This window comes from Grampus griseus, assembly GCF_964374135.1.
Source record: "Grampus griseus genome assembly, chromosome: 19".
In the NCBI taxonomy this organism is placed as follows: Eukaryota; Metazoa; Chordata; class Mammalia; order Artiodactyla; family Delphinidae; genus Grampus; species Grampus griseus.
In genome coordinates this window covers 12,337,182-12,361,419 of record NC_139013.1, presented here as the reverse complement: position 1 = coordinate 12,361,419, position 24,238 = coordinate 12,337,182, and the positions used below count along the sequence as shown (strand labels likewise).

General features: G+C 52.4%; 1 protein-coding gene across 5 annotated transcripts in view; it reads right to left on the bottom strand.

The window, feature by feature from the left end:
* AKT2 (AKT serine/threonine kinase 2) overlaps positions 1 to 24,238 on the bottom strand; it is a 49,431-nt gene that overhangs the window by 22,091 nt on the left and 3,102 nt on the right. The window contains exons 1-2 of one of the 5 annotated variants that reach the window (XM_082677701.1): positions 18,633 to 18,680; positions 7,819 to 7,948 (exon numbers count right to left, since the gene is read on the bottom strand). In XM_082677701.1, coding sequence (XP_082533827.1) covers positions 7,819 to 7,864 — 46 coding nt within the window. In that variant the 5' untranslated portion in view covers positions 7,865 to 7,948; positions 18,633 to 18,680. Of the gene's footprint in view, positions 1 to 7,818; positions 7,949 to 8,722; positions 8,896 to 8,920; positions 9,047 to 10,867; positions 10,976 to 18,632; positions 18,681 to 24,238 lie in introns of those variants that run through there. The other 4 variants (XM_082677700.1, XM_082677699.1, XM_082677698.1 and 1 more) reach the window with 4 other exon arrangements.

The window sequence follows — 24,238 nt, the reverse complement described above, 5'->3', positions numbered from 1 at the left end:
AGAGCCCACGCGCCCTGGAGCCCATGCACCACAACTAGAGAAGAGAAAACCTGCACGCCACAACTAGAGAGAAGCCCAGCACCGCATCGCAAGAGCCCATGTGCTGCAACAAAAGATCCCACATGCCTCAACGAAAGATCCCACACGCCTCAACGAAGATCCGGTGTGCTGCAGTTGCAGCTAAGACCCGATGCAGCCAAAAATAATAAATTAAATAAATAAATAATAAATCTTAAAAAAAACAAAGAGTGGAAACTCAAAAGTTCATCAACTAATGAATGGATAAACAAAACATGACATATCCGTACGATGGAATATTAATATTAGTCATAAAAAAATGAAATATTGGGAATTCCCTGGTGGTCCAGTGGTTAGGACTCCGTACTTCCAGTGCAGGGAGCACGGGTTCGATCCCTGATTGGGGAACTAAGATCCCTCATGTCGTGCAATGCGGCCAAAAGAAAAAAAAAAAAAGGAAATGAAGTATTAATACATGCTACAAAGTTGACGAATCATACCTTATGCTAAGTGAAAGAAGCCTGTCACGAAGGATCACAAATTATATGATTTCATTTACATAAACTGTCCAGAATAGGGAAACTTACAGATCTGAAAAGTTGATCAGTGGTTGCCTATGGCTGAGGAGGGGGCGAGTCTGGGGGGAGATTGCAGGGTGATGGCCAAGGGGGAGTCCTTTTTAGGGTAGTGAGAATGTTCTGAAATCGATTGCGGTGATGGACGCACAACTCTAAATACCCTAAAAGCTGCTGAACTGTACACTTTAACTGGCTGAATTGTATGGTATGTGAATTATATCTCAAGTTGCTAAAAAAAAAAGAGATTTCAAATATAAAGCACACATAAAGCACCCAGCCTAGCTAGGGCCCAGCACACCAATAAATCAATAAATACTCTTTATCATCAGTCCACTGGGCAAGCAAAGAGTGTGCCAGGCCCTTCACTCACATAGCACGTGGAGAGGCAGCACGGCAGGGTGCGCTCCAGTAAGTCACCTCACTTCTCTATGTCTTTGTTTCCTCTTATGAGGATATCCATCAATTAATGATGATGATCAGATAGTACTATCAGCGGTACTTTGTGCCTGCCAAGCACTGTCCTTGTGCCTGCCAAGCACTGTCCTAAGTATCTTATAGGTTTTAACTTGTTAAATTCTTTCAAATGTAGATACTAAATGATTCCATGTACGTAAGGTTCAGAAACTAGCAAAACCCAAAATTCAACAGCACAATAAAAGGACTATATACCATGACCAAGTGGGTTTTATCCCAGGACTGCCAGGGTGGTTCAAATACATGAAACTCAATCAATGCAGTATATATCATGAAGGGTAAAAACACAAGGTCATCCAGATTGACACAGAAAAGGCATCTGACAAAATCCAACGCTCTTTCATGATAAAAATACTCAGTAAGCTAGGAAGAGAAGGGAATTTCTTCCACAGGATAAAGGACATCTGTGAAAAACCCACAAGTTAACAACATACTCAATGATGAAAGGATGAAAACTTTCCCCTAAGATCAGGAACAAGACAAAGATGTCCACTTTCACCACTGCTATGAAACACTGTAATGGAAGTTCTAACCAGAGAAAAAGAAAAAGATAAAAAGTATCCAACTTGAAAAGGAATAAGTAAAAGTATCTCATTTGCAGATAACATGATCTTATATACAGAAAATCACAAATAATCCACAAAACAATTACTAGAGCTAACAAATTCAGCCAAAGCAACACACAGAAACAAACTGTTTCTATACACCAGCAATGAATAATCCAAAAAGGAAATTAAGAAAACAATTCCATTTACAACAGCACAAGGAGGCAAAGATTTATACACTAAAAACTACAAACACTGCTGAAAGAAATTAAAGACCTAAATAAATTCAAAGATCCTGTGTTCATGGATTGGAAGACCTGATATTAAGATTACAATACTATCCAAAGCCATCTACAGATTCAACACATTCCCTGTCAAAATTCCAATAGCCGTTTTTGCTGTTGAGGAAGAGTCAACCCTCAAATTTACATGGAATTCAAATTCATGTGGCAAGGGGTTCCAAACAGCCAAAGCAATGTTGAAAAAGAAGAACAAGGCTTCCCTGGTGGTGCAGTGGTTGCGAGTCCGCCTGCCAATGTGGGGGACGCGGGTTCGTTCCCCAGTCTGGGAGGATCCCGCGTGCCGCGGAGCGGCTGGGCCCGTGAGCCATGGCCACTGAGCCTGTGCATCTGGAGCCTGTGCTCCGCAACGGGAGAGGCCACAACAGTGAGAGGCCTGCGTATCACAAAAAAAAAAAAAAAAAAAAAAAAAGAAGAACAAAGTAAAAGGACTCATACTTCCTGATTTCAAAACTTACTACAAAGCTACAATAATCAAATCAGTGTGGTATAAAGATAAACATATAGACCAATGGAGTAGAACTGTGAGTCAAAAAATAAACCTACATACTTATGGGCAACTGATTTTCAACAACAATACCAAGACCATTCCAGGGGGGAAGGCCAGTCTCTTCAACAAATGATGCTGGGACAACTGGATACCCATATGCAAAAGAACAGAGTTGGAACCCTATACCATATAAAAAAATTAACTCAAAGTGGATCTACCTAAATATAAGAGCTAAAACTATAAAACTCTTAGAAAACTACACTGGGGTAAATCTTCGTGGCACTGGACTTGGCAACAGATTCTTAGATATGACAACAAAGGAAAAAATAGATCAAGTGGACTCACTGAAATAAAAAACTTTTGTGCAAAGGATGCTATCAAGAAAATAAAAAGACAACCAAACAGAATGGGTGAAAATATTTGCAAATCGTATACCTGATAAGAGTCTAGTATCCAGAATATATAAAGAACTCTTACAACTAAGCAATAAAAACACAGTCTGATTAAAAAATGGGTGAAGGGGGGGGAAGGGTAAGCTGGGATGAAGTGAGAGAGTAGCATTGACATATATACACTACGAAATGTAAAATAGATAGCTAGTAGGAAGCAGCCGCATAGCACAGGGAGATCAGCTCAGTGCTTTGTGTCCACCTAGAGGGGTGGGATAGGGAGGGTGGGAGGGAGACGCAAGAGGGAGGGGATATGGGGATATATGTATACATATAGCTGATTCACTTTGTTTTACAGCAGAAATTAACACAACATTGTAAAACGGTTATACTCCAATAAAGATGTAAAAAAAAAAAAAAATTAAAGAGCAAAAAAACTTGATAGACTTGATTGTATAAAACTATGAACTATATGCCAAAAATCAGTATTGACACTTTTGAAGTTAAAATCTTAAAATACATACATAACATAATCAATACAAGAAGATATGAATAGGCATAAAAATAAAAATAATTTATCCAAATCTTAAAAGAAAAAAAAGGGTGAAGGACTTAAACAGACATCTCACCAAAGATATACAAATGGCCAACAAGCATATAAAAAGATGCTCAACATCATCAGTCATTAGGGAAATGCAAATCAAAACGAGATACCACTTAATACCCACCAGGATGGCTTTTATTTAAAAAAAAACAAAAAAACTAAAAGAAAAAGAACAGGTGTGGGTGAGGATGTGGAGAAATGGAAACCCTGTGCACTGCTGGTGGGAATGTAAAGTGGTGCAACCCTGTGGAAGCTTGGCGCTTCCTCAAAAAGTTAAATACAGAATACACTGTACATTACACATACAGAATGTATGACCCAGGTTTTATACATTTCTTACCCACATTATCTAACTATATATAATAGATTATAAATAATCTAAGAGATATATACGTCCCGGCAATTCCACTCCTAGGTGTATACCCCCCCAAAACTGAAAACAAGTACTCAAATCCTTGTATACAAATGTTCATAGCAGCACTATTCACAATAGCCAAAAGGCAGAAATACCTTAGATGTCCATCAACAGACACACGGATAAAGAAAATGTGGTATATTCATACAATGGAATATTGTTTGGCTATAAAAGGGAATGAAGGGGCTTCCCTGGTGGCGCATGGTTAAGAATCCGCCTGCCAATGCAGGGGACACAGGTTCGAGCCCTGGTCCAGGAAGATCCCACATGCCGCGGAGCAACTAAGCCCGTGTGCCACAACTACTGAGCCTGCGTTCTAGAGCTCGTGAGCCACAACTACTGAGCTCGCGTGCCGCAACTACTGAAGCCCGCGCGCCTAGAGCCCGTGCTCCACAACAAGAGAAGCCACCGCAATGAGAAGCCCGCGCACCGCAGCGAAGAGTAGCCCCTGCTCGCCACCACTAGAGAAAGCCCGTGAGCAGCAGCGAAGACCCAATACAGCCAAAAATAAAAAAATAAATAAATTTATTTTTTTAAAAAAAGTTATGCTAAGTGAAAGAAACCAGACTTTTGTGGCCACATATTGTATGATTCATTTATATGAAATGTCCAAAATAAGTAAATCCATAAAAACGGAAAACAAATTGGTGGCTGCCAGGGGCTGGGAGGAGGGGGAATGAGAACTGACTACTTAACAAGTACAGGCTTTCTTTCAGGCAGATGAAAATGTTTGGGAACTAGACAGAGGTAGTGGTTACACAACACTGTGAATGTACTAAAGGCCACTGAATTGTGCACTTGAAAACAGTTAATCCAGTGTTATGTAAATTTTACCTCAATTTTAGAAAGAAAAACAAAACTAGAAAAATTCAACTACTCTGTTGGAGGTTGGGAGAGTGGTTACTGCTTGGGAGAGGCACAGGGGCTTCTGGGGACTGACTGACTCTATTTCCTGCCCTGGACACAGGTTTGGGGGTAAGCTTATAATCCAGGCACTTACCTGTGGTGCTTTATGTATCGATAACAAGCTAAGAAAAAAAAGAAACCTCGAAGGAAAAATATCCTCACAACAATCCCATTTTACAAGTGAGGAAACTGAGGCACAAAGAGGTTTCATTACCTGCCTGAGGCTCACAGTTGTTGACCGGGAGAGCTGGGATTGGAACCCAGGTTTGCTCTGTCCAGAGTCCACGTTCTTGACCACTACGCTGTCTGCCTCTAAATTGGCAGACGGGGCCTGGCCTGGTGGGGCCTGGGAGAGAGTATGCTGAGGCTGTGTCAGAAAGGACACCCGCACGTGGAATAAGGGACCCATTCCTTGAGTGGACCTTGCTGAGCAAGAGGCAGCATGCGAGCCAGGAGCTGTCTCAGGAGCTGGAGCCTGAACCTCAGCACCACCACCTCCTTGCCGAGACCTCAGGCGAGTCAGTCTCCCTGCCGAGCTTCAGCTTCCTAGTCTGCGAGACGGTGCCCACCTGACGGGGCAGTAATGGAAATGCAACAAAACTGGGTCTGCCTAGAGCAGAGCCCCAGGCCTGGCAGAGTGGGCACACAGTAAGCCAGAGCTGCTGTTATGTCAACCACCAGGGGTGGGGTGGGGTGGGGTAGCGGGGGTGTCCAAACAGCTGCAGGGCCCACTTTGCCTTACCCACCTCTGCCAGCTGCTGCTCAGAAGGACAGGCACTGGAGAGACCCAGGAGTGACACTCACGCATGTGTGTAGCTATGGTACAAACCCAAGGCAGGTGGTCATCTCAGCAGCTTGTCTGGGTCCATGCAGGTAAGTGGAGACACTGAAGGTCTAGGAGGGGCTGAGATCCACTTAATGCCATCAGCATTGATGCCAGAGACAAAGCCCTGCCCCGGTCACAGTTCTCGGGCCACCTTCAGGGCTCTGCCAACCCAGCCTAGCGAGCCACGGGCCACGGAAACAGGAGCCTGAGACCCCGGCACACCCTAACACACTCGCACTATCCACACACACAATCCCAAACGCTCATTCAACAGTTACCGAGTGCCTACTGCATGCCAAGCACTTTTCTAGGGCACTGGGGACATCTCAGTGAACAAGCCAGATAAAATCCCTGCCCTCATGAAGCTGACAATCTCAGAGGCCTGGGTTGTTGACCCACTTTACAGATGTGAAACCAAGGTTCAGAGAGATGACACAGTTTACCCAGTCACACTGAGAGGAGGTGGCAGAGCCAGGGCTGACGCCTGCCAAGGTTCAGAAAGCTCCGTCAGCAGCCCCACTCTCAGGGCCCAATCGGGTGGGTAGGCCAAGGTGTCCTGAGTACCACCCTGCCTGGAAAGGGCAGCAGGAAAGGATTCTCCCCGCTCAGTGTGATGGGGGAGGCCTGGCCTGGGGAGCCACCTCCGTCCCTCATCACTGCTCCATGTCTGCGGGCTGGGACAGGGCAGGATGGGCGGGCACGTCTCCCAGTTTCTACAGGGCCAGCCCCACCAGCCTCCTCGCCCCCTTTAAACATGCCTGGCCCACTCCCCTCTGTGGACTCATGGGCTGTCCCCTTCGCCCTTGCCCCAGTTAACTGTGGGGCTCACTCCCCCGCATCCCTTCAGATCTTTATTCAAACTCCCCTTCTCAGTGAGATCCTCACTGACCACCCCATTTGGGACAGCCCCCCTCACACCCCTCCTCCTGCTCACACCTGTCTACTCAGGTGCCATGGGCTCTCCCCCGCAATGTTAGACATCAACAAAAGGATGGGGACTTTTGGCTCATCTGGTTCATTGCTGTGTCTCCAGCACCTAGAACAGTGCCTGGAACACAGGAGCTGCTCAACAGATGTCTGCTGAGTGAATGAAAGCGCACAGAGCGGCTACCCCCAGGCCTGGCGTCCCCCTCCGCAGGGGAAGGTCTGCGGAAGCCAGGACAGTCTGCCTCCTTCGCTCCTGGGCGCCTGGACAAGCTGACTCCCAGCACGTGCCTCTTCCTAGCTGCCGCTGCACACGGCAGCGTGGGCGTTAAGTGTGCTGGTTCTGGGGCAGGGGCCTGGGGCCTAAGGGTCTAGTCTCTTAGTCTCTTCCCTGTAAATGACCACATTTCTCAGCTGCCCACCAGCACAAGCAGACCGGGTCACGCGCCGGCTCACAACATCCTGGGCTTCTGAACGCCTGGAGAGTTAAAGCCCTTTCCATGGAGTCGAGGGCGGACGGTCTGATGCTGCGTCACCGCTCTGCCCACCTCCTCCAGCTCGCCCTCGCTCGCTCTGCGCCAGCCACACTGGTCACCTCTCCGGTCCAGACACAGTCCCACCTTTGTCCTTGCTGTCTCATTCCCTGCAACACCCTTGCCTGTCTATCCGTGTGGCTCGCTCCCTCACCTCCTCCAGGCCTCTGTTCACTGTCCCCTCCTCAGAGCCGCTTCCACTGAACCCCATCTTTCTCCAGCCTGTTCTCCCTCACAGCTCCTATTTTTCACAACGGCACTTGCCGTTGTGACAGACATGATGTCTGTCTATCTGTTTACTGTCTGTCCCCACCCCCCAACGGATTGCAAACTCCACGAGGGCACCACAGCGTCCTCGGAGCCTGGGGCGGCCAGTCCAGCATACCACACACTCCATGAGTATTTGCTGAATGAATAAATGCTGAATATCACCTCACTGTGCTACTTCAGTTAAGTGACTGACCCTCTCTGAGCCTCAGTTTCTTCATTTATAAAATGGGGCTACAAACAGGATCACTAATGCAGAGGCAGAACTTGAGGCGTGGCCTGGCGGCTCATGCAGGAGGTCCAGCTAGGCCTGGAGGCTCAGGTCCAGGCACAGCCACAGTCCCTCTGTCCAGACTACTTTCAAAGATCCCATGAAATGGGCTGGTAAGGAGCTACTGGCCAGGGGCAGGGAGGGAGGCAGGCAGGGCTTGGAATGCTGGCTCCTCAGGTGGTAAAGACCCTGTACCTCTGCCTCTCAGGGCACAGCTGCCAGGAGAGCCAGGGCGCAAAGGGGAGACACGCAATCCTGTGGGCAAAAGCAGCCCCTTACCGCGCTTGTGGAGCCAGCCTTCTTTGATGACAGACACCTCGTTCATGGTGGCAGCGTGACAGGCTGTCACCTAGCTCGGGACAGCTCAGGGCAGCAGGACATGCAGGAGGTGCGGTGGACAGAGCACAGTCTGCAAGACAAGAGAGGAGCCTGTCAGAGTGGGAGGGGGATTGGGCCTCTGCGCCCTCCCTCGGGACAGCCCTCCTCTGAGGCCCCTCAGGCTGCTCTGATAGGGTGGAGCCAGGGCGGGTGGGGCGAGACCTGCCCTGGGGCCCAGGCTGAGGGGGAAGAGGTGGCCATGTCCCCAGGGAGCCCAGTCTTTGGGGGAAAGGACACGAGCTTGCCCTCAGAGCCCACTCTGGAAGGAGCACAGCTCCCTGGCCTGTGCCCGGACACTCAGGACACCCGTGCTGAGCAGAGGCAGCCCCTCCACCCACCGTCACTCCTGGCGGGGCGGGGTGGGGCGGGAGGCAGGCGAGGAGCTGCAGCTCCGCCCCCTGCGTCACTCCCATGCCCCAGCGCTGAGGTCACCTGGGCTGAATCAGACAGCCCTGGGCACCTGAGGGAGTGCTGAAAGCCACCAGTACCTGCCTGCCAGCCCCAAACACACACACACACACACACACACACACACACACACGCACACGCACACGCACACGCACACGCACATGCACACACTCCCTCTCTCGCTCGCTCTCTCTCACTCACTCACTCTCTCCTTTCCAAACCAAGGAGCCACCAACCTGCCACCTTTAGCAAACCGAGTACCCCACCCCACCCCGGCACCAGGCCACCTCATATCACTCCCACAGCCTCAGTTCCCTCCTTGTCCCCTTGTCCCCACCAGATGACAGAGGAAAGCAAGGTCTCAGTGCTCCGGATCTTCAACAAGAAAGGAACCTACTGCGTGTACACTTATCTGGGGCCCAGGAGCCAGTCCTGGGGGCTTGACCGAGGCCCTGGTCCCCTCCCAGAGACCTCTGCTTCCGTCCTCAGGGACCAGCAGCCAACAGACTGACGGACGCCGAGGCCGCTGCTTCGTCTCAGGTTCCCGGGGCAGAGGGGAGAAAGGGGGGAAGGCAGCCACCAGCTGGGCCCCTACCTGGAGCCACAGGCCTGGACAGGGGCCATGGAGCTCAAGGCGCCTTTCGCCTTTCCTGGCCTGGGGTTATTTGCGGACAGCAGGTCAGGAGCTACGGTGGCCCCCAGAGAAGTGGCAGCTGGCTCTGGGGACACCGTGGGCATCAGCTTTCTCTTGTGCCCCAGGGGAGCTGGTGGGTTGGACACACTACTGCCTTGCATGTGACGGTGGCAGGCTGCCCGGGCCCCAGGCAGAGGGAAGGGAGGTAAGTGGGAGGAAGCCGGAGGAAGACAAGATGGACAGTGACAGGGAAGTAAACAGCGGGGGAGAAATCACGTTCTGGCCTCTGAGCTGCAAAGACAGGGTCCAGCAGGGGTTCTGTCCCCCAGCAGGTATGGCTGGCACCTCCGGGGCTCACACCCACAGACTGAACACACCCAGGACCGCCAGATCTTCGCTCCCAAACATCCACCAATCTGTGCTTCAGTCTTAATGGGACCAGGGTTTCCACCCCAGCCTCCCTACAACGTGGCTCAGGTCCAACGCTGTCCTCTCCCAGGAGGACTCACCCCACCTCTTCCCCAGCCTCCCATCCTCCCATCTGTCTCCCTCAGCACCTAGAGGTACCCTCAAATCTGACCCGTGGCTTCCCCGGGGCCTCGGGAAAGAGCCAGGCTCCTCACCTTGGGATTCCAGGCCCCTCAGGCCCTGGCCTCTGCTGCTTCCCACCCCTGCTCCGACCGTTGTCCTCTCTGCCCGTCCACCAGCTTCCTGATCCTCTCCTGCCCCGCCTCCCCTCCCACCCTGGCTTTCTCCCTGGGTTCCCAGCCTGTGCTCTCAACCCCTGTACTCCATCCTAAATCTGACCCTGTCCCTCTCTGTTCAAAACCCTTCCATGGCTCCCCAGTGTGCTCAGAACACAGAACAAGGTCCTTTCCCACAAGAAGGCCCGGCATAAGCAGAAAGGCACCTAGAAAGCTCTCAAGAAAGGCTAATGACCGTGACAATGGTTACCACACCAGCCACTACCCACCTCCCCAGCCCCTCCTCCCCGACCCTCACTCTCTGCCAGGCTTCTGGCACTCAGGTCCTTCCCTCTGACCTCCATCCCCAACACCTTCTGTGAGTTCCCCCTCTTCCTTAAGGTCTCGGCTGAACCAATGCCTCCTCCAGGAAGCCTTCCTGACCTCAGAGGCTGGACTGGGTCCTCTGCATGCACCTCCTTGTCAACTCTCCCCACACCTCTAAACACTAATTCAGTGCACCAGCCCGGTGTCTGGCTCTCTGTTGAATGCACAATGAACGAACCCAAGTCTCCCCAGAAGATCCCCAGCCCAGGACCGGACACAGCCTCAGAAACAATTCCAGAATCTATTCATGCCACCAATCTTTTTCTGAGCATGTCCTAAGCTCCAGACTCTGTCCTGGGTTCCAGAGACAGAGAGTCACTAAGACACAGCCCCTGCCTTCAGGAAGCTCACATTCCAGTGGCGGAGGCAGACAGTACACAGGTCACAACGTCAGGTGGCAGCAAAGAAAAATGAACAGGGGAAAGGAGGGCAGGGAATGGGTGCTGTGTTAGCCACGCTGTATGAGGGACAGGTGAGCCAACGTGTAGGGAGCAAATTTCAGGCAGGGGAAGAGCAAGTGCAAAGCCCCTGAGGAAGCTTGGGAAGGAGCTTGGGGAATGTGGCTGGCACAGGGTAAGGAGCCGGGGCAGGGAGCACACTTGGGCCTGGAGGCAGGCGTGGTGGGGAGTTAGGGAATTCCTCTCCAACACAGGGGCCAACACTGCACCTTCCCCTGGTACGAGCTCAGCTCAGAATAGGGCTGGGTTACCAAACAGGGCTGGGATGGAGAACCCAGAGTCCAAAGGAAGGGTGGATGTGTAAAGGACAGGGGCCTCGTGTCCAATCTCAGCTCTCCCCTCCCCTCCCCTCCCCGCCCTCCCCAGCCCAGCAACTTCACCTCTCGGAGCCTCCGTAATTCAGCAGCACCAGGGCTGTCAGCAGCATGAAAGCACCCACTGTGTGCAGAGGCTCGGCCCACTGCCTGGCCCCCAGTGAACACCCAAACACGTGGCTGATCAGAGAGAGGTGAAGGCAGCCGGGTGTGGCCGAGAGTGGTCAGGGTTGCAGAGTCCAGGAGCCAATGCCAGCTGGGTGGCCTTGAGCGTGAGGGCGCTCCTCCAGAGCCTCTCCTGATCACTCCAACCACCCCACCAGAGGGCCATGACCATGCCCAGGGCAGGGCAGAGGCTGAGAGAGGGGAACTGGTTGCTTTGGGTCTCCCAGCTGAGGAGCTCGGCACACCAGAGCCCCTTTTTACATTCTCACTTCAGCAACTAAAAAGCCAGCAAGCAGCAGCTCGGGCGAGGGTGGGGGAGGAACTGAAAGAGCCCCTGCATCCTGCCTGGATCCTGCCCATCCTCCCGCTGAGGGTGGCACGTCAGCTGAGGTATCTGTGACGCAGTCCTGCAGTGACGAAACACCATCACCACAGCCAAGAAGATGGCCTGCTCCCTGGGGAGCTCCCGATGGAGGACACCCAGACCTGCCTCTGGAAGCCAGGCATCAGCACAGCAGGGGAGTGTCTGCATGGCCCCACCCCACCCACTGCTCCGTAGGGTGTCTGGGCTTCAGTGGCTGAGGGTCTGGGCAGGAGCTACAGCTGTCAGTTAGAGGTGAGCCACCTGGGAGGCAAGGTGAAAAGAGCAAGGGCACCTCAAAGGAGAGGACATTCACACAATGAAGGAACGCACACAATTTCATTAGTTATGGGGAAACGCAAATTGAAACCACCCACCAGGATGGCTAAAATTTTAAAAACTGACAACTCCAAGCGTTGTCAAAAACGTAAAGGAATCGGTACTGCTGGGAGTATAACATGGTTCAACCACTATGGAAAATTGTTTGGCAGTAACAATTAAAACTCAATTAAAAACTACCCCATGAACCAGCAATTCCACAGCCCTCTAACAGAAATGAGTGCCTTTGTTTACCAAATGACATGTACTAGAATGTTCACAGCAGCAACATTCACAGTAACCTCAAAACTAGAAACAGACCAGGTATCCACCCACAGGAGAATGGATAAACAAACTAAGGTAAAATTCATAGAGCACAACACCACACAGGGACCAAACTACTGATACCTACAACAGGGATGAAGCGTAACAACTTTACACGGAGTGAAAGAAGCCAGACGCCAAATGACACATCAAGTATGAGTCCATGGACAGCAAGTTCACAACAGGCAACATGACACCATTTGTTTCTCACTTGTAAAACTGTGCAGAAGATCAAGGAAGCAAATAACCAAAAGTCAGGAGAGTTGTTACATTTGGGAGTAACAGAGGAGGGAGGTTTCTGGGAGCTGACAATGTTCTATTGTGATTACAGAGAATCACAGCTTTACAGTTATTTGTTATACTGTACTGTATAAAATACGTTGAACATCTTTTTCTGTATTTTATGATGAAGTCACAATAAAAAACAACCTGGGTTTGGGAGTCCAGAAGATATAGGGGAGCTAAAATCAGGCCTCCTGGCTTCTGGGGCTCCCCCCAACCCCAAGGCTGGCTTGCCTGGATTTTCACCTCAGGGCCAGTCACCAATGAATAAGGAAGAGGAATCTGGGGTTCGCAGGCTCTGGATTTCAGCCGCAGGCTTTGCTGCTTCTTGGCTGTGCGGCTGCAAGCGACACCCTCATTGGCCTTAGCGCTCCCATCTGTACAATGATCTGGCCGGAGGAGGGACGTGCACCCCGGAGGGGCAAGGCTGGAGTGTTGGTGAGTATGTTTAACACAGAAGAAAGCTGAAAGGGAATGAAAATCACCATCCACAGTGGTCAGCTCTGAGCAGGGAAAGGAGAGGTAACTGGAGATGGGTCCCTAAGGGCAAGGTTTGATGTTTTAAATATCTGCTAAGTACATGGATATCACTGACTCGTTCTAGTGTATGTCTTAAACACTCTAGTAATTTTTTTTTTTAATTTTAGGACTTTTATTTTGGCTGTGCCGCGCAGCATGCGGGATCTTAGTTCCCCGACCATGGATCGAACCTGTCCCCCCTGCATTGGAAGCACAGAGTCTTCACCACTAGACCGACAGGGAAGTCCCTAATTTTAGGACTTTTTATTTCTGTCTGCCTCGGAGGTCTTATTTCTCAACGGTTTCCAAACTGTAGCTCTCTCAGAAGCTTCATCTCACCTTGCTGGAGTCACGTCCGTTAGAGGTGATTTACAGGATGACACAGGGCCACGGGAGACAGGCCCTCAGATGACTGCCTCGTCCTAGCTGGTAGCCTTGGGAAGGGACTGGGTCCTGGAAAGGGTCCTCCCAAACCTCTTTTCTCATCTGTAAAATTAAGGTCACGGTGGCTCCTGCTACTAGAGGGACCGTGTGGCCTAGATGAGCAGCTCTAGTGCTCCTGTCCTCGCCCCTCCTACAATCTGGGACCCTGTGACCACCTGAGTCAGAGCAAACCCTCTCCTCTGCTCAACCCCTCCCAAGTCCCCATCTCACCCAAAGTAAAAGAAGCCAAAGTCCTTTCAGGAGCCCAGGACCCTATTCTGCATCATCCCCCGCTTCACCTCTCTGAACCCTCCATGGCACCGGTGCCTCCAACACACCTGGACCCCCTACCTTGGGGCCCTTGCACATGCTGCCCCCTCGGTCATAAGTGTCTTCTCCAAGTATCCGTGGGACCCTGCCCCACTTTCTTCAGCCTCAGCTCACATGTCTCTTTCTTCGTGAAGCCTCCATACCCTCCGTGGTCAAGAGGACCTCCCGTTATCCTTTATGAAAGTAAAGCGCTCATCATCACCGCCTCGACTGTACATATTTACTTGTTTACAAGCTTACTGTCGACCTCTCTCCACTGTGATGTCAGCATGGTAAGGGCAGGGGCTCTGGCCTGCTCGGGCACTGCAGAACCCGATCCTCACAACCTTGAGCAGTGCTAGGTCCACAGTGGGCACTTAATAACTATCTGTGGAATGAACGTGAGTAAGAGTGAAGCTCTGGGCCCAGAACACGTTCAAAGTAAGTTAAATTCCTTTCCTTGCCCCTTGTCAAGTCCTTTTTCTCTCGCCCCCTCTCCCTGACCTGCTTTCCATGCCAGACAGCACAGATGGGATAAGGAGGCAGGAGGGGGAGGCAGAGGCTCTGCATCTCCTGCAGCTGCAGACAATGGGGTGGGGCTCCGTCCTGACACCCTGACCCCCCAGGAGCCTCTGTCACCTGCTCTGTAATCTGCGCCGCACCTACAAGTCCCAGGAGGACTTGCTCAGGAGAGAAATTCAAAGACAATATGAACCTGTGGTTCGACAGGCAGTGTCTGCCGGTGGGAATGTGGGAGGAAAGGCGCACAGGGCAAGAGGAACGACTCCCTCATTCACCACCCGCAGCTCTGTGAATTGGACCCGTGTTTTGTGCGGGCACTTTAGCAAAACTGATAAAGTGGAAAATGCACATGTCCTTGGAGCAATTTCTCTTGCAGAAAACGCTTATGCAGGTGCACACAGGTTCTCAGGCAGGGTTACTCAACCTCGGTACTAGTGACATTTAGATAATTCTGGTCATGGGGCTGTTCTGCCAACTGTAAGAGGTTTTAGCAGCATTCCTGGTCTCTACTTGCTAAAACCAACAGCTCAACCTCCCTCGGAGTTCTGACCATCAAAAATGTCTTCCGCCATGACCAAATGTCCCCTGGGGGCAAAGCCATCCCCTCGGTGAGAATTGCTGTTCTGAGAATACTGTTGCTGGAATAGTGAAACCCAGGAAGCAAACTAAATGCCCACAACAAGGGTCTGGTATCGTCACAACGGTTAATATGATGCCAGTACGAAAGAGCCAATGCCTACGCAGCACCTGGCACACGCCAGGCACACCTAAGTGCTTTGTACGTGAGAATTCAACTCTCGCAGAAACCCTATGCGGCAGGCACTCTTTAGCTGAGTGTTTTTTTTTTTTCCATCTCCTTCTATAATTATATTTAAACTTTTTCTTTTTCATTTTTTTGGCTGCGCCACACGGACTGCAGGATCTTGGTTCTCCAACCAGCGATTGAACCAAGGCCCCAGGCAGTGAAAGCAGAGTCCTAACCACTGGACTGCCAGGGAATTCCCAAGGCACTCTTATTATCATCTCCATTTTTATGAAGATACTAAGTCACAGGGGTGAAATAACTTGCCCCATCACCTGATCAGGAAGTATGGAGCTGGGCTGGGACCACAGGGGCCCAAGTGGCCTGTGGAGTTAAGGCACACCTGGATTCACGTCCCTGCCCGTCAACTTTATAGCCTCCCCAAGTCTCAGTTTTCTCTGCAATGCAATGGGGATGACAGCAGGGCCTCCATCACAGGCTCATGTGTGGGAAGAGCCCAGCAAAGCACCCAACCCTCGGTGAAGGTCCACCCACCAGAGAGAACATGATGCAACCTCAACATGACATGCTGACACTGCCTGTCAGCGTTCAGTGTGCTCACGGCACAAGACAACGTCGACCTGACCCCTTTCTGAAGCACAAACGTGTATGCCCCACATCACCTCAATTCCGATATGCTTATTTTTTCACAGGCTGACAATACCGAGATGGACGTGCATCTCACAAACCACGTATAAACTTCATCTGCAGCATCCTTTTCAGAAAAGTGGTTATGTGATCAACAGTGGATCTTACGGGGAACGATGTCTTCCACGGGAGGGCACGAGGTATATGTTAAACGTCATGTGCAGAGAAGGAACTGTGCCAAAGAGCCAACAGAGGCAGAATAATGGGAGCAGGAGTGAAGGTGACCTCGGGAACCAAATGCATTTCAACCTCAGCTCCGCCACTTGCTGTGTGACGTTGGGCAAATCACTTCCCCTTTCTCCACCACGGTTTCCTCATCCGAAGGTTAGAGATAACAATGGAGCAAAGGTCCAAGGCTGCTGTGAGGATTAAATGAATTTATCCACATAAAGGCCTTCAAACAGAGCCCAATACGATGACTGCTCAATACCTATCAGGTGCTAGCATTTCCCCAGCAGGTGGAGACATGGGGACCATCACTTCCTACATGACACGCTTCTGTAATGTGAATTTTTACCTATACTGTCTCTTTGGTAAGAAGGCAGTATTGAAGACACTTTTTCTTCTCCTGAGCACTACATGCTCCCCACAACTGCCCCATCTGTCTACTTGGAGCAGGTAAGACTGGAGGCAGGCTGAAGGCGTGGGTGGGCTGCAAACAATACTGGGACAAGAATAAGCACCAGAGCAGACTTCCTTCTCCTCCCTGCCACCAGCCCCACACTGCCTTGCTCTGCCCGCCTTTCAGCACCCACAGAAATCATGTCAAATGTTTGAGTCTGCCTGGCCACAGACCCGTAACACTCGAGAGCACCATGTCGCAGTTAGAGGGACCCTCCAAAAACAGCTCTGCTCTGGGATCACGTCACAGGCCCTTATGGAGGCCACAAAGGCCCACTTGAGGTGGCCCCTGCCTGTTCTCCAGCCTCATTGGTAAGCATGCTCTTCCTGCCCCTCCACTGTCCCCTTAGCTCTTTGCTCGCCCTCTCTCCCTCACCCCAGGGCCTTTGCACATGCTAGTCCCCCACCCATCTTCATCTGCCAAATCCCTGTTTCCTCAGGGAAACCTGCCCTGACTGCCCCCTGCCTCACGAGTCACAGACCTTCAGAGCTCGGCTTTCCTGTCCCCTCACAGCACTTACCACCTCTACCGTGCTCAGTCACTCGTATAATTAATTATCCACCTCCCACACCAGACTCAGAGCTCCGCGAGGCAGAGACAGGGCCTGTCCTGGTCTGCACTGTGTCCCCAGCCCCACACAGCCAGGGCCAGGCCCAGAGCTTTCATCAATTCAGGGTGGGGGTGGCAAACAGAACCACAGCTTCTGATCTCAGAGTTCTGCCAAGTGGAGGGGAAACAAAAAAACCTGCATTCACTCATTCCACAAGTATGGCACCCATGCTGTGTCAGCACTGCTCTGGTCCCCAGAGAGTCAGCAGCGACCAAAACAGAACTCCCTGTCCTGGAAGAATTTATGGGGTTGGGGGCGGTTGGACAGGCATTAAAACAAATAATTTAAATAAACAGATAAGTTATACAGTACACCAGAAGGACAAATGTTATGGAGAAAAGAAGTATACAGAGGACTAGGTGTGTGGGAAGCGGGCGAGGGTTTCCAATTTTATAAACGGTGGTCAGAGCAGGGCTCACTGAGACAGTGAAATCGGAGCTCAAACCTGAAGGAGATGCGGCGGCCACTTGGAGACCTGGGGGAGAATGGGCCAGGCCAAGAAAGAACAGCGCCAGGTGTGGCCTGCGTGAGACACAGGAGGCGGCGGAGGGGAGCGAGGCGTGTGTGGCTACAGAGGAAGCCGGGGACCTGGCTGGGCAGGGCCTGGGAGGCCGCTACAAGGGCTGTGGCTAGGATTCCCCGGAGGTCCAGTGGTTAGAACTCGGCACTCCACTGCCAGGGCCCGGGTCCCTGGTCGGGGAACTAAGATCCTGCAAGCCTCGCGGTGCAGCCAAAACAAAAAACAAAAACAAAAAACCAACAAAGGGCTGTGGCTATTGCTTGGAGAGAGATGGCAAGTGTCAGCCTGAAGAGGGTGCAATGTGTGGAATCCCCTGGCCCCAGGGAGGCAGGAGCTGTACCCCAGCCTTCTCCTCCAGGAGTTGTGCCCAGAAGAAGCCCTATGCACTGGCCTGACACTCCCACCACCTGGCTCACTTGCGGACCACAAGGACCCATACTTCACAGATGGGGAAAACTGAGGACAGGAAGGCTGGACAGCTAGGACACAGCTGAGGAGACTGAATCACGGCGTCCCAGCCTGAGCCTCTTCCACCTCCCTCTACCCTCACTCTCAAGAAACCGAGCCCCTCCCACACCCCAGCCAGCCCTCTCTTACCATCCTCGATGCCCTGCAGAACAGGGCCACCCTGCCACACACACACACACACACACACACACACACACACACACACTCACACGGCCCCTCCCATCTGGCTGAGGGGTTCCTCCCTCACAGGAGCGGCTCCGCACCGCCATCCTCTGCCTGCCTCCCCAGCCGAGCCCTGAGGCAGGGCCTGGTGGTGTGAGTCCCCACGTCATCCCTAGGGCACCTTGGAACAAACAGGCAGGATCCTCACCAGGGCTAATATTTACTGAGTGCTCACAACGTGCCAGGCCTGGATTCATATTAATAATCCTCACAGCCACCTTGTGAGGTAGATATTATTACTATCCCCATTCTTTGGAAGAGGAAACAGAGACCTAGAGAGAATAAATTGTGTGCCCAAGACCGTAACAGCGGGTGAGTGCAGGACATGGCTGATCTAGACAACAGCATTTTCTGTAATGATGGAAATGCGGCTACTGGGGCTAGTCCAACGAAAGAACTAAATTTTCACTTTAATTTTAACTACTTAAAATTTAAATAGCCACACATGGCTAGTGGCTAGCATACTGGAGGTGTAGCTCTATAGAACCTCTCTTAATGAGGCACCAGGAGCCGAAGGCAAGGGCGGGGGTGAGGGCGAGCCAAGTACCATGGACGCTCACAGGCCCAGGGCTGGACCGTCCGTCCCCTGCCGGTGACGCTCCCACGCTCCGTCCCCTGCAGGTGACGCTCCCACGCTACACCATCACTCCCGAGCCACGACCCTGACCTGCTCACCCCAGGGAGCTGGAACAGGGCTCCGAGGCCCAAACCCATACCTGGAGTCCTGCTGGACTCAAATCCCGACTTCCACTTCCAGGCTGCAAGGGACGCTTCTCTGAACGTCAGCATCCTCGGTCTATAAAATCTGATCTTAATACCAACCAGACCAAGCATTTATTATGTTATTTCAAAAGATGACTTTTTTGACAACCCAGGGTCGTCGTGGGGACCCAACGAAACGTGCTTCCAGCACAGTTGGGGGTGAGGCCGGCGCTTTGGAAGACAGGAAGCAATTACACAAAGGTGAATTCCAAAGTCAAGGGCCAGCCTGAGCCTCAGTTAGCCAGAGCTATGGAAGTGGCAGCTATGTTAATACTGTCAGTAGCTGGTTAAAAGGAATCAGCCAGATGATTCATGACATGCCCATATTAACTTTTTAAAAAATATCATATAAATGAAAACACACAGCTAGAAAGAAAGCAGGTAACTCGCAGACACCACCCCAAAACACATGCTCAACACCCTCACCAGCCACCCCCCACCTAGGTCTCTGGACACCAGTTTGAGAAGCACGACCCTAGGGGACCCCAGACCTGCCCGAACAACCTGGGTTCCGCCATCCTCCGCTCCCTCCCTCTCCCCCAGCTCCACCACAGTGGCCTACTTTCAGTATCACCACATCAAGGTACCTCCCACCTCAGGGCCTTTACCCAGACTCTACCCTGCCTGGCCCATTCCTGAATGCCTCACCTCAGGAGACTTCCCCAACGCCCCCACCCCCCCCCGCCGCCATGGCCAGCTTAGATCTCTGTTCCCTTCCTCAGAGCACCAGTAAGGCAAACATTACCTCTCCGCGGCTTCCTTTAGACTAGGTGTTGCTCCCTGGTGTCCAGAACTATACATGGCACAAAGTAGGTACTCAGTAAATTATCTGGTGAGAGAATGGAATACACAAATGACCAGAAACAGCCAAAGCTGGCTCCAGAGGCCATTCAGGAATCAGTGCCTTCCACCCTCATCCCTTCCCCCTGGCCCCTGGGGAAGGATGGAGCTGGCCAAGGTCAGGGCCCCACGGGCATGAGAGGCAGCCGCAACCTCTCTCCCAAACAGGCATCAAGTGGATCTAACTCACTCATTTCCAGGACAACTGAGGCTTTCCTTGTGCCAGCTCTGTCTAGAAGAAGAGAAAGCAAAAAAGAACAGAAATAACAATCCCAGAAACAGTGGCCGTGGCATTGGTCGGAGGCAGAAGAGCCAGTCTTAAAAAGGCAGACTTGACCCCAGATAGAGCTGGGTTCAAATTTCATGTCTGTCACCTATTAAAACTTTAACTTTGGGTAAATCCAATGACCTCCCGGGCCTTCATCTGGGGAGGAGAGCTGCACCGAGCTCCCAGGTCGTGGTGGGAAGCAGGCATGTACAGCCCTGGAGCAGTGCCTGGCACAGAGAGCCCACCGTGCCAGCTCTCAGCAAAACACGGGCAGTCTATGTAGCGCTCTGCACCTCAATTTCCTCTCCACAAAATGGGGTGGCTGCTGCCTACCTCACGGTCTGCCATGTGTCTGAAAGAGCATGCACGGAGCGCTCACAGCGTCTGGCCGAGCCCCTGCTCAGCGACGGGCGTGATGAATATTCCTGTCCGGTGCCCTCTCCAGTGGGAACCTCAGCTAAGTGGCCTGCCACTGCTTCCCTGCCAACCAACAAGCCCGAGCTGGCCACATCCAGAGCCCCTTCTCTGCTCTCAGGTGCCCAGCCTGACAACCTGCAGCAACAGCAGCTCAGATCCACTGAGCACCTTCTTTGGAGGCCCCGTGCCACGTACTTTCTGACACGTTAGCTCCCTGAATCCTCCCTACAGCCCCTCTCGGCAGGGATGTGCCGTCAGCTGAGCAAAATGCATCTCCAAGGGATGAAATCAGGCCCCCACCGTTGCATGGCAACCAAGACAGGAGCCAGGAGCAGGGTTCACACTCAGGTTGGCTGCTCCCAGCCCGGACCACTACACAGATGATGAACACCTTGAAACCAGGCTGCAAAGGCCTGGGGAGGGGGGCAAAGGAGCGGCAGCCACCCCAGCCCGTTTGGAAAGGGCCCACAAGGTGGCAAACCAAGGCAGCCTTGGATTTCTGGCCTCACCCTTAGAAACAACATCTGCGGAAGAGCTTCCTGGGCAGGACAGCTGGGCCTGAGGAACTTCCTCCGACATGTAAGTCTCTCCTCGGCCAGCCCTGGCTTGCTGCCCCCTGCTCCCGCACCCAGGACAGCCGGGACCTGACGTGGGTGCCGAGTTGGCAGCAGGTCCTGCCCCCGAGGGGCCAGGCCGAGCTCCCACTCCACCACCCCTCCCACCCCTGCTCCCTCCCTCCCTCCCTCCCTCCTTCCCTCCTGGTCTGCTCCCAGGGCTGTCTCCCCAAGCTGGGCCTCCTGCTGCTTGGCTGGCTGTCCAGAAGAGCCTGCCACGGAACCACCCCACCGTGCAGCCCAGAGGCCTGGTGCTTGAGAGCCTTCCACTGAGAGCTCTTGGGAAGTTGAAGAGGGGCCCAGGGAGGGGTGTCCCTGGGTCCCCCAGAGGCTTAGAGATCAACTGAGAAAAATACTCCTTTCCATCCCCCCCATCCCAAGGGATTTCTGGAGGCCCAAGGATGCATCCTCTGAGGGGCTCTGCTCCTTCCAGGAAGACACTCCAGACTGAGCCTGGGAAAATCAACAGCCAGGCTCCTGCTTACTGCGCTAAGCCTTAAGTTCCAGGCTCCGGTGTGGGATTAGAAGTCCACGGTTACCAAGCACCTTCCTGGGCTGGGGGGACTCTGGAGCCACTCTGCCCAAATACAAAGCCTGTCAGTGTTGGGGGACCCAGCACAGATTACCGAGGCTCTCCAGGCCTCATTTCTCACCCCTGCGAGGTGGGAACCACAGCTGATTCCTCCTCGGTCTGAGGGGTTTTCACTCAAGTCTCCCGTGGCTCTTCACTGCACACCAGTCCTACCTACAGGCCACCTCCCCAGGGAGGCCCTCCCAGATCATTCCAGCTAAAACATGACGTCCCCACTCTCTCTTTCCCCTGACCCTCATTCATTTTGCCTTTGAAACGTTCATCACAACCTGATGCCCTATTATTCGTTTGTTTGCTGGGTACTTGCCTCCAGTAGAAGGCAGGCCCATAAGGCCCAGTCTTCCAAGTTCTAGAGCAGCGCCAGGAACGTTGCAGGCCCTCAGGCCACAAGCTGAGTGGAAGGCAGAATCAGCAGGTACAGTTTTTAGCAGGTATTACTGTTGTTCTGTGCTGTTATCTGATATTAGCTGTTCGGCTGGGGAAGGGTGGGCAGAAAATCAGCCCCCTGAGCCCCGCCATCTGTCCCTAAAGGGAAAAGCCACGGGCCCTGGGAAACACGGTGTGAAAACCACAGAGGAGGGAGGCACCCAACAAGGCCTTCGCTCTTTCTACGGCAGAGATTCTACTCAAGGGGGAAGTGGGAGGCATGTGAAACTCCCTGACCGGCTCTAAAATCTACCCCCACGCCAGGCAGAAGCCTGAGAACCTCTCATATGGCAAAAGGCATCTTCTAAAACCCTAAATCTGACCAAGCTGCTCTTCAAGATGGTCTACAAGGCTCTGAGTGACCCTGCCTGCCCTCAGCTGCACCTCACCTCACCCCGCAGGGCCTCACGGGCCTCTGCGCAGCCTGTCCCTGCACCTCGCTGAGCTCAGTCCTCCCTGCAATTTTTGCACTGTGGTTCCCCCCACAACCCAAGGCTGTTCCTTCTCCTCAGGTCACCTTGTCAATCTGAGATCAGCTCAGAGGCCTTGCTGACAGCCCATCGCACCAGATTTTAATTGCCAAGCACCTCCCTTTAACCTGCCCCTTGTTTATTCAGCAGGTTCAGGGTTTGCCTCCCTCAGCTCCACGGGGGTAGGGCCTTTGTTGAGTGCCCCGCTGTATCCCCAGCACGTGAAGCAATGCCAGACACAGAACAGGTGTTCAATAAATGGTGGCGGATGAATGAAAACCTTTCCTCAGCTCTGCAATGCCTTCGGGATCAAAGCCACACTTCCTGCCCACGCCCACGAGGCTGTGAGAGGCCTGGCCCCTGACTCCCATAAGCACTGCTGCTACCCTCCCTGTTGGAGACCACCCTTCTGCCTCTCGGCCTTCAAAAGGACTGTTCTCACCCAGGTCAAGGCCGTTACCACCACTCTTGGGAGCTATGGTGGAGAGTCAATAAAAGCACAAGTAGGAAAAGGGTTTAGCAGAGTATAACATCTGGAAAGGACCTAGAATTTCAACCTCGAGGAGGGGCTCCGGGCGGCAACTGTGTAGGAGGTGGCGGGGACCTGGGGGCTGCATTTGCCCCGCCCCTCAAGCCTCCAGAACCTCCTGCTTCCTCACCTGGAAAATGGAGATGCTAATTTCAGCCCTGCCCTCCTCCCGGTGTTACCTGACCAGGCTCTGTAACCTGGGAAGGGCCTTCAAAATCCTAGCAGAAGTAATAAGAATTACAATTGTTAAGATATCCTGAGGGCTCACCATGTGCCAAGCACTCTTCTTAAATAGTGATAACTGGAAACGTTTACTGCAGGCTTACTGTTACACCTGCACAGTTGTAAGTGCTCTCCAGAAATTAACCCGTTTAACCTTCACGACAACCTATCAGGAGGGAATTATCATCATCCCATGACACAAATGATGAAATGAGCTCAGAAGAATTGAAAACATGCTCAGAGTCGCACAGGCAGCAAGTGGTAGGGCTGGATTTGAAGCACTGAAGCACTTCAGTACAGCTCTTTACAGAGTTTAGAAACCAGGACAGCAGATTCCCGGATCCTGGCTGGGCCAGGCTGGGGGGCTGGATTCCAGGATGATGCCTGAGAGGACTGACGGTGGGGGGGGGTGGGGAAGGATCGATGCCCTCAGACTGCCACCGGAGCATTTATTCAGTGCCAGGCACCATTCTAAGAGCTCCTCTTGGATTCATTCATTTAATCCTCATGAAAGCCTGAGGGGGATGTCATTCTGAGCCCATTGCACAGAGGTGAACACTGTGGCCCAAGGTCACACAACTAGAACATGAAAGCACCAGAACTTGCACACATGCCCACTACACCATCCTTGTGCAGGGACCTCAAACACGGGTCCCCTAGTAGCTGTGTCACCCCCTATACGTCTCTCCTGCTGTTTCCTCCCGGCTCCCAGCAGACATTCTGCCCCAGGTTAAAAGATGCCCTGGCTCAACCCTGAGGAGGGACCAAGTTTTATCAGCAAGCCCAGAAACTGCTAGACTGGCTGCCGGCAGAGGTGCTCATGGCAGCCCTAGGCTCCAAGGGTGAGGGGAAGGAAATGCCCGCAGTTGGCAGGGTCTAGGACAGGAGCTTTGAGGTGACAGAGACCCTCTCCAGCTTTGGGACCATGAGCAAAGAATTCATTCAAACCCCAGTCTGGCCCCCAAGCGTCTGACAGACCTAGAACAAAGCAATTCCTCCTCTGAGCCCCAATTTCTGACTCTGAAAAATGGACAGAAACACCATGTCCACCCCTGGATTCAACTAAACCACTGTTCCAGTTACATGTTGACAAGCAGTTTACTGTGAGGCTAAACCAGGCCAGGAGTTCACGTCCCAGCTCTACCACTTCCAACTTTGAGATGTTGGGCAAATCATTTCACT